The 19,391-nt window shown below is 45.5% G+C and overlaps 2 protein-coding genes, 1 long non-coding RNA gene and 1 pseudogene across 3 annotated transcripts in view; 2 read left to right on the top strand and 2 right to left on the bottom strand.

The window, feature by feature from the left end:
* LOC144697371 (uncharacterized) overlaps positions 1-19,391 on the bottom strand; it is a 423,816-nt gene that overhangs the window by 195,858 nt on the left and 208,567 nt on the right. The window lies entirely within an intron of this gene.
* LOC144697453 (uncharacterized) overlaps positions 6,512-19,391 on the top strand; it is a 37,608-nt gene continuing 24,728 nt past the window's right edge. The window contains exon 1 of the mRNA XM_078569429.1: positions 6,512-7,545. Coding sequence (XP_078425555.1) covers positions 6,512-7,545 — 1,034 coding nt within the window. The remainder of the gene's footprint in view (positions 7,546-19,391) is intronic.
* The window catches only part of LOC144697307 (uncharacterized), a 46,995-nt gene continuing 34,203 nt past the window's right edge, over positions 6,600-19,391 (top strand). Inside the window, exon 1 of the mRNA XM_078569282.1 lies at positions 6,600-6,650. The gene's annotated coding sequence lies outside the window, so the exon portion shown is untranslated. The remainder of the gene's footprint in view (positions 6,651-19,391) is intronic.
* On the bottom strand, positions 12,483-13,854 carry LOC144696955 (uncharacterized; annotated as a pseudogene).

The raw sequence follows: 19,391 nt of genomic DNA, 5'->3' as shown, positions 1-19,391 counted from the left end.
TACATCACCTCACTGTGAGGGTTGTAATTCCTGGAATTTAGAAGATTAAGACGTGATTTAATTAAAGTTTTGGGGATACTAATTGGAATTGACAGGGTAGATATAAAGGAACTATTTCCACTGTTAGGGAATTTATGTTGAGTGGGTGGAGACTAAACATAGAATCAGGTTCCAGCACCTTTTCAGGTAGAGTGTTCCAGATCCTGACAACTCTCTGTTGGTGCAGAAGCTGCTGAACTTGATGCTGAGTCTGGAAGGTTGTAAAGTGCCAAATTGAAGAATGAGCTACTGTTCCTCAAGCTCCCATTGAACTTCATTGGAACAGCTCTGGAGGCCAAGGACAGAGAGGTCAGAGTGGGAGCGGGGAGGAGAATTAAAATGACTGTAAGTTCTGAGTCTAGTATTCACTTAACGTGGCCAAATCCTCAATAAAATCCTTGCAGTATAACATCCAATTTCCTTTTGAAATGATTAATCGTCTCCACTTCCACCACCCTCATGGGCTGCGAGTTCCAGGTTATCATCACTCGCTGTGTAAAAAAGTTCTTCATATCCCCGCCCCCTCCCCCACATCTCTTGTCCAAAACCTCTATCCTTGTGCCATCAGCTAATGGGAACAGATTTCCTTTGTCTATCTCATCTAAATCTTTGATAACCTTGTACACCACTATCAAATCACCTCTCAACTCCCCTGCTCCAAGGAGAACAACCCCAGATTTTCCAACCTAATGTTGTAGCTAAATTCACTCATCCCTGGAACCATTCTGGTAAATCTCCTCTGCACCTTGTAAAGGTTTCTCACATCCTTCCTAAAGACTGGTGACCAGAACTGGATGCAATACTCTAGTTGTGACCTATCCAAAACTCTATAACTTCCCTGTTTCTGTACTCAATGCCTCTATTTATGAAGCCCAAGACCCCCATATGCTTCACTGATAACCCCTCAATCTGTCCTGCCATAAGAAATAGGTCCCACAAATGGTTTAATCATCACCTGTACTCAGATAACCTATATAATGATACAAGATTTAAAATAGTTCCTGTAAAATGTGCCCTGAATACCATACACCCGTCCCCAAGGTTATGTCATCCCATCTACAAGGATCTCAATTTTCAGACGATAAGGGAATTATCCGGGGATTTCATAAGTCAGAATGCAGGGAGAGAGATGGGTGGACTATGACCACCCAGTAGCCAAGACCCCGGTGTTAAGGCAGTTTTGGGAAAACACCGCGATCGTCCCTGTGATAGTGACACCAGTAAAAAGGGTGGAGGGAAGAGAGGGATCAGTGACTGGGCTGGAATAGGGGCCACGGCTGGCACGGCCGCTGGGAAGCACTTAGACATGGAGAATATGTGGAAACAGGATGAGGCTGTGAGGCAGCAATGGACAGGAATCTTCAGTAAAAGAAATAAAAGGCAGAGAGATGAAATCCTGGAACAACAAGAAGGAGTGAAATCCAGAAAAGAGGTGGTGGACGGACTGATCGAGAGAAAGGGAACGGTCAATGAGATCATTCAGCAGAATAAGATTGAGGTGAAAAGTCAAAACATGTCTAAAGCTGTTCCCTGTGTGATGTGAGGAGGGTTTTTATTGGATCAGGTACAACAAGGCCAGGAGGACATTGAAAAACAATAGACAATCCAACAATAGAGAGCCCAAAGGGTCTGGAGGGGGAGAGTTAATAAACTCAGGGAATCACAGGCTGCACAAACTTCAAATTTGAGCCCAGACCCATTTTAAAACAGTGAACAAATAAACCCCTGATTTTACTGAGACTCTTTTCCGTGTCCCAGCTCCTGTAAATACTGACTGGAAAGGAACCGGAATCTCAGGAGGTTCCACTCCGCTGGCTGCTCGTGAGGAACTGATCTCCGATCAGATTAATGTGCTTCTGCTGTGAGTATTTAATAAAGTGTCCAAACCTCTCATTGTGCTTCCTGTCCAATATCCCCCTCATCCATGGATCTTCCGTTTTACCAACTGGAAAAAAAAATTCCCGTTCACTGATCGGTCTCGATGGCGGCTGGTTTACCTAGAATGCCTTGTGGGTCAGAAAGTCTCCTATCAATGAGAACAGGAACCCAGAGCGTCGGCGTGGGGGGCCAGGCTGTGCACAGAGCATGCTCAGTGCGGCTGGTGGAGATGGACTGAGGTGGAACAGGTGGCTCAGGAGGCCGGGGGAGATTGCGGGCACACGGGAGGAATTGGGAGTGGTGCGGGAAAGAGGGGTTCCATTTCGTGGGGCACTGGCATCAGTATTGGAACAGGAGGGATCTGTACCTTTGGGATAGTCTCCACCTGAACCGATCTGGGACCAATGTTCTAGCGAAAAGAGTAAATAGGGTGATCAACAGGACTTTAAACTAGAAAGTAGGGGGGGGAGGGAAGGGTAAAACTCTTAAGAAGTAGTATGACTAATGGGAAACAAAGCAGCAGGTTAGCATGTGGGGGGGTGGATTCAACTTCATGGAAAATTATGAAAAAACTGAAAAGAAAGGAGAGCCCAAGAGAGGTTATTAAAGCCTCCAGAACACAAAATAGGACAGCGTGTTTGGAAAGGGCTGGGAATCTAACTTCAAGCACATCAGATAAAGGGACGACAATGAGAAGGGGGATGGGAAATACAGGACTGAAGGTGTCGCATCTGAATGCACGCAGTGTACGAAATAAGGTAAATGAGCTTGTGGCGCAGATTGAAATTGGCAGGTATGATGTGGTGGGCATCACGGAAATATGGCTGCAAGGGGATCAGGACCGGGAGCTAAATATCCAAGGATATACATCCTATCGAAAAGATAGGCAGGTTGGCAGAGGGGGTGGCGTTGCTTTGTTAGTAAGAAATGAAGTTAAATCGATAGCAAGAAACGACGTAGGGTCAGATGATGTAGAATCTGTGTTGATAGAGTTGAGGAACTGCAAAGGTAAAAAAACCATAATGGGAGTTATGTACAGGCCTCCGAACAGTAGTCAGGACATGGGGTACAAGATACACCAGGAGATAGAAAAGGCGTGTAAGAAAGGCATGGTTACAGTGATCATGGGGGATTTCAATATGCAGGTAGACTGGGAAAATCAGGTTGGTAGTGGATCCCAAGAAAAGGAATTTGTGGAATGTCTACGAGATGGCTTTTTGGAGCAGCTTGTGGTGGAGCCCACTAGGGAACAGGCAATTCTAGATTTAGTGATGTGTAATGAGGCAGATTTGATAAGGGAGCTTAAGGTGAAGGATCCCTTAGGAGGAAGTGACCATAATATGATAGAATTTACCCTGCAATTTGAGAGGAAAAAGCTGGAATCAGATGTAACAGTATTACAGTTGAATAAAGGCAACTACAGAGGCATGAGGAAGGAGCTGGCCAGAATTGACTGGGAGATGAGCCTAGCAGGAAAGACAGTGGAACAGCAACGGCAGGAGTTTCTGGGAGTAATTTGGGAGACACAGCAAAAATTCATCCCGAGGAAGAAGAAGCATACTAAAGGGAGGACGAGGCAACCATGGCTGACAAGGGAAGTCAGGGACAGCATAAAAGCTAAAGAGAAAGCATACAATGCGGCGAAGAGCAGTGGGAAACCAGGGGATTGGGAAGTCTAAAAAGACCAACAGAGGACAACTAAAAAGAAATAAGGAGGGAGAAGATTAAATATGAGGGTAAACTAGCCAGTAATATAAAAGAAGATTGCAAGAGTTTTTTTAGATTTATAAAGGGTAAGAGAGAGGCAAAAGTGGACATTGGGCCGCTGGAAAATGATGCTGGAGAAGTAGTAATGGGGAACAAAGAAATGGCGGAGGAACTGAATAGGTACTTTGCGTCAGTCCTCACGGTGGAAGACACGAGTAACATCCCCAAAATTCAAGACAGTCGGGGGGCAGAGGTGAGTATGGTGGCCATTACCAATGAGAAGGTGCTAGGAAAACTGAACGGTCTGAAGGTGGATAAATCACCTGGATCAGATGGATTACACCCCAGAGTTCTGAAGGAGATAGCTGAAGAGATAGTGGAGGCGTTAGTGGTGATCTTTCAGGAATCACTGGAGTCAGGGAGGGTCCCAGAGGACTGGAAAATCGCTAATGTAACCCCCCTGTTTAAGAAGGGAGTGAGGCAAAAGACAGGAAATTACAGGCCGATTAGCCTGACCTCGGTCGTTGGTAAGATTTTATAGTCCATTATTAAGGATGAGATTTCAGAATACTTGGAAGTGCATGATAAAATAGGGCAAAGTCAGCATGGGTTTATCAAGGGGAGGTCATGCCTGACAAATCTGTTAGAATTCTTTGAGGAGGTAATGAGTAGGTTAGACAAAGGAGAGCCAATGGATGCTATCTACTTGGACTTCCAGAAGGCCTTTGACAAGGTGCCGCACAGGAGGCTGCTCAGTAAGATAAGATGTTCGAGTGTTCAAGGCGAGGTACTAGCATGGATAGAAGATTGGCTGTCTGGCAGGATGCAGAGAGTGGGGATAAGGGGGTCCTTCTCAGGATGGCGGCCGGTGACTAGTGGAGTTCCACAAGGGTCAGTGGCTTTCACTTTATACATTAATGATCTAGATGAAGGAACTGAGAGCATTCTGGCTAAGTTTGCAGATGATAAAAAGATAGGTGGAGGGACAGGTAGTATTGAGGAGGGGGGAGGCTGCAGAAGGATTTAGACAGGTGAGAATGGGCAAAGAAGTGGCAGATGGAATACAATGTGGGGAAGTGTGTGGTCATGCACTTTGGTAGGAAGACTAGAGGCATAGACTATTTTCTAAATGGGGAGAGAATTCAGAAATATGGAGTGCAAACGGACTTGGGAGTCCTAGTCCAGGATTCTCTTAAGATTAACTTGCAGGTTGAGTCGGGAGTTAGGAAGGCAAATGCGATGTTGGCATTTATTTCAAGAGGGCTAGAATATAAAAGCAGGGATGTGCTGTTGAGGCTTTATAAGGCTCTGGTCAGACCACATTTAGAATATTGTGAGCAATTTTGGGCCCCGTATCTCAGCAAAGATGTGCTGGCGCTGGAGAGGGTCCAGAGGAGGTTCACGAGAACGATCCCAGGATTGAAAGGCTTAACATATGAGGAACATTTGAGGACTCTGGGTCTATACTCGATGGAGTTTAGAAGGATGAGGGGGGATCTAATTGAAACTTACAGAATACTGAAAGGCCTGGATAGAGTGGACGTGGGGAAGATGTTTCCATTAGTAGGAGAGACTAGGACCCGAGGGCACAGCCTCAGAGTAAAGGGAAGACCTTTTAGAACAGAGATGAGGAGAAACTTCTTTAGCCAGAGAGTGGTGGATCTATTGAATTCATTGCCACAGAAGGCTGTGGAGGCCAGGTCATTGAGTGTATTTAAGACCAAGATAGATAGGTTCTTGATTGGTATGGGGATCAAAGGTTACGGGGAGAAGGCGGGAGAATGGGGTTGAGAAACTTATCAGCCATGATTGAATGGCGGAGCAGACTCGATGGGCCAAATGGCCTAATTTCTGCTCCTGTGTCTTATGGTTTTATGGTCTTATGGAGCTGGCCAGAATTCAATTATCCCAGATAATCCTGGAGTGCTGTAAGACTGGAAATTACCACCATCTAGGTCAGAGAGCACAGGGGTGATGGTGAACAAGACTTGGTGTGAGTAAGGACATGAGCAGCCATTTTTAATGAACTCCAGTTTCTATGGAGTTGAATCTGGGAGGCCGACAAGACGCACATTCGAATAGTCCAATTTAGAGGGAACAAAGGAATGGATGAGCTTCAGCAGCAGATGAACTGAGGCAGTGACACAGCTGGGCGATGTTACTGAGGTGGAAATGGGCGATCTTAGTGATATGTAGTCAGAAGCTCAGCTTGGGCTGAAATATGACAACAAGATTGTGAACAGCCTGGTTCAGCCTCAGAGAGCTGCAAGAGGGATGGTGGCTTGGGAGTGGAGTTTGTAGCAGGGACTGAAGATGATTATTTTGGTCTTCCTAATATTTTAATGGAAGAAATTTCTGCTAATCCAGTACTAGATGGCAGATAAGTCAGGATGGTGTGTGACTTGGAGGGGAACTTGGAGGTGATGGTGTTCACATATATCTGCTGCCTGGTCCTTCAAGATGGTGTTGGTTGAGGATCTGGGATGTTCCGCCAAAGTTCTGATTGAGCTGAAGATGGATTAAACACTCCTTCAGCCCCTGCATCTCCCACCTCTCTCCTCCCATGGAGGCCAGAGTCTTGTTTAGCCCAGTCTGGGTGACAGGGTCCCTTCCCTGAAGGACATTGGTGGACCAGTTGGGTTTTTATGACAATCCATCAGTTTTCATGGTCATTTTTCCTAGTGTCAGCCCCACAAATTCATCTCAATTTCACAACCTACCCTTGTGTTTTTGTGGGTTCGCTCTCACTCCCTTTTTTCTGTTTTAAATCACTTTCACAGGGTATTAGGAGGGGAGGATTTGCAGTCGGGAAACTGAAACCAAACATCACATCAGAATCTGACAGTCGTCCAATTTATTGTAACCTGAATATCAGCAGATATTCAACATGGAAGGAAAAAGCACAGTTCACAGTGGGAATAAACCGCACACGTGTTCTGTGTGTGGACGAGGTTTCAACCAATCATCAGGCCTGTCAAGACACAAGCACAGTCACACTGGGGAGAAACCATGGAAATGTGGGGACTGTGCGAAGGGATTCAGATCCCCATCTGAGCTGGAAAAGCATCAGCGCAGTCATACTGGGGAGAGACCATTCACCTGCTCCACGTGTGGGAAGGGATTCACTATTTCAGCTCACCTGCTGAGACACCAACGAGTTCACAGTGAAGAGAGACCTTTCAAATGTCCAGACTGCGGGAAATGCTATAAAAGTTCCCAGGAACTAATGTACCATCAAAGAGTCCACACTGACGAGAGACCATTCAAATGCTCTCAATGTGGGACTGGGTTCAGGCGATCATCCCAACTCACTGTACACCAGCGAATTCACACTGGGGAGAGGCCATACACCTGTTTCAATTGTGGGAAGGGATTCACTCAGTCCTCCGACCTGCTGACGCACCAGCGAATTCACACTGGGGAGAGACCGTTCATCTGCTCCGAGTGTGGGAAGGGATTCACTCAGTTATCGCAGTTGTTGACACATGAGAGAGTTCACACTGGGGAGAAGCCGTTCATCTGCTCTGTGTGTGGGAAGGGATTCACTACCTCATCCACCCTGCTGACACACCAGCGAGTTCACACTAATAAGAGGCCTTTTAAATGCTTGGACTGTGAGAAGTGCTTTAAAAGTTCCTGGGAACTGATGTACCATCAACGTGTTCACACTGATGAGAGACCGTTCAGGTGCTCTCACTGCGGAACTAGGTTCAAGCGATCATCTCAACTCACAGACCACCGGCGAATACACACAGGGGAGAGACCATTCACCTGCACTGAGTGTGGCAAGGGATTTACTCAGTCATCCAACCTGCTGACACACCAGCGAGTTCACACTGGGGACAGGCCGTTCACTTGCCCCCAGTGTGGGAAGGGATTCACTACTTCATCCAGCCTGCTGAGACACCAGCGAGTTCACAAGTAACTAAAGTGGTGGGCATTTGCTGTTAATCACATCCAGGACTGAGCAATGTTCACTGGGGTCTGTTTCTGCTGATGTTAATAAACTACAGACCACTTACAGGGGCTAATATTCTGGCTAAAAGTCAAATAAATCAGCTTTGTGTTAAACATAGCGTGTTGACTCTTTGTAATATCTCTAACACAAGTTAGTTCCTTTTGAAGGGCTCTCCCTCTCCCCTGTCTCCTCCATCCTCACCTCCAATAAGAAGTGTGAGGAGCTCATGGAGCTTCTTTGTCACTAAGATTGAGACAATCTGACCAGTTGCCTCTGCTGATTCCCTCCCACTAGCCCATCGGGCCAAACTGCCTCTAAAGTTCTCCATTGCTCAAGCCCTGAACTCACACCTTTCTGTAGTTTCCCTCCCATCTCCCCTCATGCCCTCTCAGAGCTCATCTTTGTCCATGAAACCCACCTCCTGCTCCATCGATCCTACTCCCACAAAACCACAGATCACTCAACTTCCCCATGTTCACTGACTATGTTAACAGTTTCTCTCTCAGACACTGTCCCTCTCTCCTTCAAATCTCCCATCCTCACCCCCTTCTCAAGAAGCAAATCCTTGACCCCACTGTCCTTCCAAACTATTGCCCCCATCTCCAGCCTCTCTTTCCTCTCCAAAGTCCATGAACATGTTGTCACCTCACAAATCCCTGCCCATCTTTCTCAAAATTCCATGGACAGGATATTACGCTCGTTAGGCTGGCACGCCCGACCCCAACATAAAATGATGGCCAATGTCATCGCGCGATATTACGGTCAGCGGGCGCACATGGGAGTCGGCAGCGCGCCCGCTGACAATTAACTGGCCTATTGAGGCCATGAAAGTAATAATTCAATGAAATTTTGCGCTGCCCGTCTAACCTCACGGTCAGTGGGCAGGTGAACAGGCCAAGCGGCCTTTGGATTTTTTAGGAAACCACATCCACGGGAAGGGTGAGGTTTCCAACAGCAAATAAAAACTAAATAAAGATTTTTAATTTTAATTAATAACATGTCCCTACTCCTGACAGTCACATGAGGGGACATGTTTTTAACGTTGCTTAAGTTTTTAATTTTAAAAATCTTCCTCGAATCCGGATCACGGGCGGCTTCCCGACTGCTCCCAGGCCCGCCCACCGAGCCTGCCCGACCACCGGAAAATCCTGGCTCATGTTTGAATCCCTCTAATCAGGTTTCCACCCCTGCCTCAGGACTGAAACAGCTCTTATCAAAGTCACAATGACATCCTATGTGACTGTGACAAAGATAAGCTCGCCCTCCTCGACCTCGGCCTGTCTGCAGCCTTTGACAAGGTTGACCATATCATTTTGCACCTTCGACTCTCCCCTGTCGTCCAGCTGGATGGGGCTGCTCTCTCCTGATTCCATTCTTCTCTATCGAATCATAGCCAGGGAATCACTTGTAATGTCTTCCCTTCCCACTCACAGTTACCTCTGGCATCCCCAAAGGATCCAGCCTTGGTCCCCTCTTATTTTTCATCAACCTGCTCCCCACAATGACATCATCTGAAAACACTTAGTTGCCACATTTACACTGACAGCTCCCAGCTCTACCTCACCACCACCTCTCTCGACTTCTCTACTTTTGGTCAATAATCACTGTTTGTCTGACATCCAGTGGTGGATGTGCAGAAATTTCCTCCAATTAAATATTGTGGAGACTGAAGTCGTGTTTTCATTGTCTGAATGACTGGTAGAAGCAGATTCAATAGTAACTTTCAAAAGTGATTTGGACTTTTATTTAATAAGGAAAGATATGAAGGGTGATCAAAAAAAGCAGGGGAGTGGGACAGATTGGTAACATTTTCGGGGACAGAACAGGCACAATGGGCTGAAAGGTCACCATCCATACTCTATGATTGTATCATATGTTTACTATGAATCATTATTATAAATCATAGAATCTTCTAATAGTACAGCAGAGAAGGAGGCCATTTGGCCTATCTAATCTGCTGGTAACTTTCAACGATCTATCCAGTTAGTCCCACTCCCCCATTCCTGCATCATTTCTCCTTCAAGTATTTCTCCAATTCCCTTTTGGAGGTCACTCTTGAACCTGTATCCATCGCCCCATCAGACAGCGCATTCCAAATCCTTACAACTTGTTACTGAAAAGATTTCCTCCTGATGCCTCTGGTTCTCTTGCCAATCACCTTAAATCAGTGTCCTCTGGTTATCGACCCATTGGTCATGGGAAATATTTTCTCCTTATTCACTCTATCTAAATTCTTCATGATTTTAAACAGGTCTATCAAATCTCTTCGCTTTCTCTGTTCCAAGGAGAACAACCCCAGGTTCTCTCATTGATCCGTGGTCCTGTGATCCACCAATGCTGGAATCATTGGAGTCAATCTCCTCTGTGCCCTCTCCAAAGCCTTCATGTCCTCCCTAAAATGTGATGCTCAGAATTGGACACAGTCCTCCAGCCGGGGCAGAAATAATGTTTTTTATAGTGAGACTTCCTGACCTTTGTACTCTCTGTCTCTAATTATAAAGCCCAGCATCCCGTCTGCTTCATTGATTGTTTGTTAACCTGTCCTCACACCTTCAGAGATTTGTGCACAAACAAACCCAAGTCTGTCCTTTTATGCATCCCCTTCAAAATTGTACCATTTGATCTGTGTCATTTCTCCTCAGAATGTTGGGATCGGATGAAGTCAGCTGTACTAGACTCCTGTGCCCAGACCATTGGGTTCAAGCATTGTCGTCACCAGGACTGGTTCAATGAAAATGATGCTCAAAACGTGACCTCCTGTAACAAAAATGAACAACCTTCATTGCCCTGCAGAACAACCCGAGGTCGCAAGAAGGCAGAGTTCCAACAGCTCAAAGCTGACGGCCAAAGACAATAAAGTACAAGTGGTGGGAGGAGCAAGCCCGAGATACCCAACAATACGCTGACCATCACGACAAGCAAAGCTTTTTGAAGCCACCAGAGCCATGAATAGACCAAGATAAATGAACAAAATCCCCTTCACTCACAGAATCACAGTGCAGAAGAGGCCCTTTGGCCCATCAAGTCTACACCGACACCTGAGAAACACCTGACCTACCTACCTAATCCCATTTCCCAGCGCTTGGCCCATAGCCTTGAATGTTATGATGTGCCAAGTGCTCATCCAGGTACTTTTTAAAAGATGTGAGGCAACCCGCCTCCACCACCCTCCCGGGCAGTGCATTCCAGACCGTCACCACCCTCTGGGTAAAAATATTTTCCTCACAGTCCCCGAAACCTACTGCCCCTCACCTTGAACTTATGCCCCCTTGTGACTGACCCTTCAACAAAGGGGAACAGCTGCTCCATATCCACCCTGTCCATGCCCCTCATAATCTTGTACACCTCGATCAGGTCGTCCCTCAGTCTTCTCTGCTCCAACGAAAACAACCCAAGTCTATCCAACCTCTCTTCATAACTTAAATGTTTCATTCCAGGCAACATTCTGGTGAATCTCCTCTGCACCCCCTCCAGTGCAATCACATCCTTCCTATAATGTGGTGACCAGAACTGCACACAGTACTCCAGCTGTGGCCTCACCAAGGTTCTATGCAACTCCAACATGACCTCCCTACTTTTGTAATCTATGCCTTGATTGATAAAGGCAAGTGTCCCATATGCCTTTTTCACCACCCCATTAACATGCCCCTCCACCTTCAGAGATCTATGGACACACACGCCAAGGTCCGTTTGTTCCTCAGAACTTCCGACTGCCATGCTGTTCATTGAATATTTCTTTGTCAAATTACTCCTTCCACCTCATAATTTTCAGGGTTAAATTCCATCTGCCACTTATCTGCCCATTTGACCATCCCATCTATATCTTCCTGTAGCCCAAGGCACTCAACCTCACTGTTAACCACCCGGCAAACACAGGATGGTGTTTTTCTCCTCGAGGATGATAATGTCATCCATCAACACAGGAAAGAACATTTTCAACAACTCCTCAACCATGAATCCACAGTGGCAGCTGATACTGTCCAGGCGATTTCCCCAGTACCTTGGGCAAGGTGGATGGTCAGCAGCTTAGTGGGAATAGGGTCGAGGGACTAGGAGGTGAATAAGATGAGCTCTGACAGGGCATGATGGGAGATAGGAGAGAAACTGGAGAAAGATGTGAGTTCAGGGCTCAGACAAGGGGGATCTTTAGAGGCAGTTTGACCCGGTGGGCTAGTGGAAGGGAGGGAAGCAGCAGAAGCAGCTGATCAGATTGTCTCAATCTTAGTGACAAAGAAACTTCTTGAGTTCTTCGCACTTGTTGGAGGTGAGGATGGAGACAGGGGAGATGGAGAGCACTTTTTTTATTCGTTGACAGGATGTGGGTGTCGCTGGCTGGGCCAGCATCTATTGCCCATCCCTAATTGCCCTTGAGAACGTGGTGGTGAGCTGCCTTCTTGATCCGCTGCAGTCCATGTGGTGTAGGTACACCCACAGTGCTGTTAGGAAGGGAATTCCAGGATTTTGGCCCAGTGACAGTGAAGGAACGGCGATATATTTCCAAGTCAGGGTGGTGACTGGCTTGGAGGGGAACTTGCAGGTGGTGGTGCTCCCATCTACCTGCTGCCTTTGTACTTTGGTAGAGGTTGCACGTTTGAAAGGAGCTGTTGAAGGAGCCTTGGTGAGTTGCTGCAGTGCATCTTGTAGATGGTACACATGTCTGCCACTGTGCATTGGTAGTGGAAGGAGTGAATGTTTTCAGTGCTGGATGGGGTGCCAATCAAGAAATTAACCTGTGCTTGAAGTATTAAAAAGACTCATCACCCTCTGTTTATAAAGCTGATTTATTTGACTTTTATCCAGATATTAATCTATAACTGGGCTGGAACTTAATAACATCAGCAGAAAAAGACGCCAATGAACATGGCTGTTCCAACATGATCAGGAGCGAAATCCAACTCCTGCAGTCACCTGTGGACCCTCTGATGTCTCAGCAGGTGGGATTTCCAAGTGAATTTCTTGCCACACCCAGTGGAGGTGAACGGTCTCTCTCCAGTGTGGATCCTCTGGTGCACAGTGAGCTGTTCTAATTGCCTGAACCCAGTCCCTCACTGAGAGCACCTGAACGATTTCTCCTCAGTGTGAACACGTTGATGGCGCCTCAGTTCCCCAGAACTTTTATAACACTTCCCACAGTCTGGGCATTTAAATGGTCTCTCCCCACTGTGAACTCGCTGGTGTGCCATCAGGTGGCATGATCGAATGAATCCCTTCCCACACTTGGAGCAGGTGAACGGCCTCTCCCCAGTGTGAATCCTCTGGTGTTCGGTGAGATGAGATGATTGCCTGAACCCAGCCCCACAGTGAGAGCACCTGAACGGTCTCTCCTCAGTGTGAACATGTTGATGGCGCATCCGTTCCCCGGAACTTTTATAGCACTTCCCACAGTCTGGGCATTTAAAAGGTCTCTCCCCAGTGTGAGCACGTTGATGGGACATCATTTCCCCAGAGCTTTTATAGCACTTGCCACAGTCTAGACATTTAAAAGGTCTCTCACTAGTATGGACATGTTGATGGCGCGTCAGTTCCCCAGAACTTTTATAGCATCTCCCACAGTCCAGGCATTTAAAAGGTCTCTCCCCAGTGTGAACTCGCTGATGTGCCATCAGGTGGCATGATCGAGTGAATCCCTTTCCACACTCGGAGCAGGTGAATGGCTTCTCCCCAGTGTGAATCCTCTGGTGTTCGATGAGATGAGATGATTGCCTGAACCCAATCCCACAGTGAGAGCACCTGAATGGTCTCTCGTCAGTGTGAACACGTTGATGGAACACGAGTTCCTTAGAGCTTTTATAACACTTCCCACAGACTGGGCAATTAAAAGGTCTCTCGTCAGTGTGAACACGTTGATGGGACATCAGTTTCCCGGAACTTTTAAAGCACTTCCCACAGTCTGGGCATTTAAATGGTCTCTCATCAGTGTGAACTTGCTGGTGTTTCAGCAGGGTGAATGATTGATTGAACCCCTTCCCACATTCAGAGCAAGTGAATGGCCTCTCCCCAGTGTGAACATGCTGGTGTGTCTGCAGGGTGGATGAATGAGTGAATCCCTTCCCAAATAGAGAGCAGGTGAATGTCATTTCCCTGCTGTGACTGTGACGATAAGTTTCCATGTCAGATGGGCACCTGAATCCCTTCTTATCGTCTCCATATTTCTCCAGTTCCTCCCCAGCATGACTGCATTTATGGTTCGTGAGGCCAGTTGATTGGCTGACACCTGGTCCACACACAGTACATGTGTTCAGTTTCTCTCTGAACACTGCTTTTCCTTCCATGTTCAAAATCCAATCATGTTCAGTTTATTATGAATTGAACGACTTCATCAGATCCTGCTTTGATGTTTGGTTTCAGTTTCCTGACTGCAAATCCACCCTTCTAATATCCTGTGAAATTGATTTGAAACAGAAAAAATGGACTGAGAGAGAACCCACAAAAACACAAAGGCAGGTTGTGAAATTGAGCTGAATGAATCTGGTAATTTGTGGGGCCAGCACTCGGAAAAAGTGACCATGAAAGCTGTTGGATTGTAGTAAAAACCCAGCTGGTCCACTAATGTCCTTTAGGGAAGGAAATCTGTCATCCTTATCTGGTCTGGCCGACAAGTGACTCCAGACTCACGGCAATGTGATTGACTCTTAAATGCCCTCTCAAAAAAGGGAAAATAGGTATGGCCAATAAATGCTGGCCATGCCAGCGACACCCATAACCCATGAATGAATATTATAAAAAGAAAACTGCAGCTGCTGGAAATCTAAAATGAAAAGAGAAAATGCTGGAAATACTCAGCAAGTCAGGAAGTATCTGTGGAGAGAGCAACAGAGTTAATGTTTCAGGCTGTGCAGAATGAACTATGGGGAATAAAATTTGATGGTCAATAAAAGCTCAGAAGCAAGAGATAAATGGACTTTAATGCAGAAAAAAACAATTCCTGACTATGAAAGATACTGTGGGAAGATAAAGCTGGTCAGCCAGCAGCACATGGTCAGGGGATGGGCAGCAGTGGAAACCTCATTTAGACACAGTCATTGGAAAGAACAGTAAAATGCTAAACACAGCTAACATATACTCATTATTAGAGACAGGAGATTAGACAATGGCAGGGAGGTGATCAGGGAGGGCAGACGTGAAACAGAGCAATGGATGGACATGGATTCAGATCCACAGTAAAGGACCCACACCAGCGCCAGAGCCACAGAACCTCTCACAGGGTAAAGAGTATAGCATTAAAAGCTCTAAATTTTAGATGAATGCTCAAAAATACTCACCTCCAAAACAATTCCACCGCTTTCAATTTGAAAATCTCCTGCTGGAGCCTGCAGCTGGAAAGATATTTGAAGCACTGGAGTCAGAGAAAAATCTCCTAGCTGAGGAAATACCCGGGGAGCGGGGTGATGTCACTGAGCAATTGTCGATGTGTGATGACATCACAGACACGAACACAGAACATCTGGGTCTGTGCAAACCAGTGGTCACCACACATTATGAAGGATGTGAGGGTCCTTGAGATGATGCAGAGGAGATTTACCAGAATGGTTCCAGGGGTGAGGGATTTTAGTTGCAAGGTTAGGTTGGAGAAACTGGGGTTTTTCTCCTTGGAGCAAAGGAGATTGAGGGGAGGTTTGATGGAGGTGTACAAGTTTATCATAGATTTAGATAAGGTAGGTAAAGAAAAGCTGTTCCCTTTATCTGATTGTAAAATGATTACAGGACAGAGATTTAAGATTTTGGCAAGAGTTACAGGGGAATGTGAGGAAGAACTTATTTTTACACAGTGAGTGATAATGCCTAAACTCAGAGGCCGATAATATTCAGGTCCTGATGAATCAGGTCTGCTCTGAATGTGATGTTTGGTTTGACTTTCCCGTCCGTAAAAGAGATCCCAAAATCCATCCCTGTCAGCCCAGGATAGAAATTCACACCATTCTCTCCTCCTGCTCCAGGATCAGTAAAGTGAGTTCAAGGTGATTTCTCATTAACAAACCCATTGCTGCATTTCCTTCATTAACCCACATTTGTCCACTCGGGCCTGGCACCGGGAGAAAGCCCGCAGCTGCCGTTCCATTCAGTGCAAAGGCGGGCCCGGTACTTTCTTATTGAGGGTGTTGAGGCCTCCACTGGGTGTTTGTGAAGCCTCCCACCCACTGCCCCTAACGCTGCCTTCGCTTATCCGCCTCCTTCCCGCCTGAAGATGAGACAAACAAGCGTCAGTCCATGGACATCACGCGCACTTGCGCATACTCCAGATCACAATGCCCAGGGAATGATTGACGGCAGCTCCGCACCAATGGGAAAAGGGGGCGGGTCTGGAGGACCAAGCCGGGAATCGAATGGTCCTCCAATCAATCAGAGTGAATGAGGGCGGGGCTGAGCCCGGGTCTCCTTCATTGGCTGAAACTTTGCATCATTTTGAAAGCTGATTTGTCTCAAACTCCAGGAGAAAACTGGACCTTTCTGTTTGTGGCTTTAAACAGATGAAACCCTGTGGGTGTGGAGCAAACATTTCAACATTTGTTAGTGAAATATGGGAACATGATGAAACAATGTACAAACAATTCAAGGGCTGACTTAAAGAATTAACTGGGCAGTGAGGGAATGTCACCATTAGAACAAGGAGTCCCTGGTTTCAAGAAATGAATGGCAGAAGAGTTAGAGCAGGTTAGTGAGAAGGTTAAATCGGGTTCAAAGGGGTTAAATGATATATGTTTTCTAGGTTGGACAATCATTCAAATCTGAGACTCAGGTGAGCCTTTGGATTGGTGTTAGGTGAGATGATCTGGTGTATTACAATCAGACTCACAGACTCACTCTTTTTCAGAGCCATTCGGACTCGAACCGTTAAGACCATAAGATGTCGGAACAGAAGTAGGATTTTTGGCACATCGAGCCTGCTTCGCTATTCAATGAGAACATGGCTAATCTGAAAATCCTCAACTCCACTTCCCTGCCTTTTCCTCATAATCCTTGCTTCCCTTACTGATTAAAAATCTGTCTATCTCACCCTTGAATATACTTAATGACCCAGCCTCTACAGCCCTCTACAGTAAAGAATTCCACAGATTGAATACCCTCTGAGAGAAGAAATTCCTTCTCATCTCCATTTTAAATGGGCACCCCCTTCACTTTGAGATTATACCCTCTGGTCATGGACTCTCTCACAAGGGGAAAAAACCTCTCAGTATCTACCCTGCCCAGCCCCTGAAGAATCTTATATGTTTCAATAAGGTCGCCTCTCATTCTTCTAAACTCCAATGAACATGCCCAACCTATTCACCCTCTCCTCATAAGAAAATCCCTCCATCCCCAGGATCAACCTCGTGAACCTTCTCTGGACTGCCTCCAATGCCAGTATATCTTTCCTTAGATAAGGGGTCCAAAATTGTTCACAGTATTCTGGGTGTGGTCTAACTAGTGCCTTGTATAGCTTTAGCAAGACTTCCCTATTTCTATACTCCATTCCCTTTGAAATAAAGGCCAACGTTCCATTTGCGTTCCCTGTTACCTGTTGAACTTGTATGTTAGTGTTTTGGGATTCATGCACAAGGACTCCCAAATCCCTCTGTGCTGCAGCCTTCTGCAGTCCTTCTCCATTTAAATCATATTCAGCTCCACTATTCTTCCTGCCAAAGTGCATAATCTCACATTTTCCCACATTATATTCCATCTGCCAAGTTTTTGCTCACTCACTTAACCTGTCCATGTCCCTCTGTAGACTCTTTGTGTCATCTTAACCACTTGCCTCACCCTCTATATTTGTGTCATCCACAAGCTTGGCGATAGTACATTCACTTCGCTCATCTAAGTCATTAATATATATTGTAAATAATTGTGGCCCCAGCACTGATCCCTGTGGCACTCCACTAGCTACATGTTCCCATCCTGAAAATGCCCCTGTATCCCAATTCTTTATCTTCTATTAGTTAGCCAATCCTCTATCCATGCTGATATACTACCCCCAACACCTTGGGGTTTTATCTTATTAAGCAGCCTCATGTGCGGTACCTTATTGAATGCCTTTTGGAAATCCAAATATATTACATCCATTGCTTCCCCTTTATCTATTCTGCTTGTTACCCCTCAAAGAATTCAAATGAATTTGTTAGGCATGACTTCCCCTTCATGAAACCTTGCTGACTCTGCTTGATTAGATTATGTATTTCTAAATGCTCTGCTATTATATCCCAATGACAGATGTTAAGCTAACTGGCCTATAGTTAGCTGTTTTTTGTCTCCCTCCCTTTTTGAATAAGGGTGTTACATTGGCTGTTCTCCAATCTTCTGGAACTTTTCCAGAATCAAAGGATTCTTGGAAGATTACTACCAGTGCATCCACTATCTCTGTAGCTACTTCCTTTAATATCCTAAGATGCAACGCATCAGGTCCTTATCGGGCTTTCCCCCATTAGTTTCCCTAGTACTTTTTCTCTAGTGATTGTTATTGTATTTATTTCCTCCCCGCTTTTGCCCTTTGATTATTTGGTATTTTTGGAATGCTATTAGTATCTTCTACCATGAAGACTGAAGCAAATATTTATTCAACTCCACTGCCATTTCCTGGTTCCCCATTATTATTTCCCCAGCCTCATTCTGTAAGTGGTCTATGTTCACTTTGTCCTCTCTCTTCCTTTTTATATATTTAAAGAAGCTCTTACTGTCCATTTTTATATTTCTTGCCAGTTTACCCTCAAAGTTTATTTTCTCCCTCTTTATTTATTTTTTGGTCATCTTTTGTTGGTTTTAACACTTTTCCAATCCTCTGGCTTACCACCAATCTTTGCCACATTTTATGTTTTTTCTTTCAATTTGTTACGGTCCTTAACTTCCTTGATTAACCATGGTTGGTTTATCCTCTTCCTTGAACCGTTCTTCCTCACTGGGATATATCTTTTTTGTGAGTCATGAAGTATTTTCTTAAATGTCTGCCATTGTTCATCAATCATCTTTTCTGCTAAAGTGCTTCCCCAGTCCACTCCAGCCAACTATGCCCCCATTCCATTGTAATTACCCTTATTTGAGTTTAGCACAGTTGTTTCCAACCTAAGTTTCTCACCCTCAAACTGAACACTAAATTCTACCATATTATGGTCACTGTTTCCTAGGGAATCCTTTATTCTGAAATCATTTATTAAACCTGCCTCTTAACACATTACCAGATCCAAACTCTGTTTCTCTATCCACAGATGCTGTCAGACCTGCTGAGTTTTTCCAGTTTTTTCTGTTTTTATTTCAGATTACCAGAACCCCCAGTATTTTTTTTTTATAATAGTATTTCAGAACTGATTCCTGTGATCGCAGCAATTCTATCACTATCTGTTGGTAAAAATGATGGAAGTATTTCATGTGGAGAGCATAGGTGTGTTGGAGGGTGATGCACGCAAGGAATTTATGAACTATCTGAGGATAATAGTGAGGGGAAAGAAAGGGATCTGGAAAACAGCGAAGGAGAAGCAACACACACAAACACCAATACACAAATATCCACATGCACCTTCTCTCTCTCTCACTTTCTCGCTCACAGCCATCCCCCCACCCTCCGCCCTACCCACACACACAGTCAGATACCCCCCATATACACACACACACACATATAGACATCCCCCCAAACACACACACACAAACTCACAGACACACCCACACAAACAGACACACACTTCCTGTCCTATTGGATGGATAACGCCAACTAATCTGACTAACACTGGGGATAAAGCATTGGTCTATAAGGACCACAGTGTTCAACAAACTCAAGTAAACATTACCCTGCAGAAACTGCGAGCAGTTTTGACCATCCAATTCCACCCTTTCACTGAATTTTAAA

The sequence above is a fragment of the Cetorhinus maximus genome, chromosome 23, assembly GCF_964194155.1.
Source record: "Cetorhinus maximus chromosome 23, sCetMax3.hap1.1, whole genome shotgun sequence".
Classification (NCBI taxonomy): Eukaryota; Metazoa; Chordata; class Chondrichthyes; order Lamniformes; family Cetorhinidae; genus Cetorhinus; species Cetorhinus maximus.
This window is presented reverse-complemented; position numbering and strand designations above follow the sequence as displayed.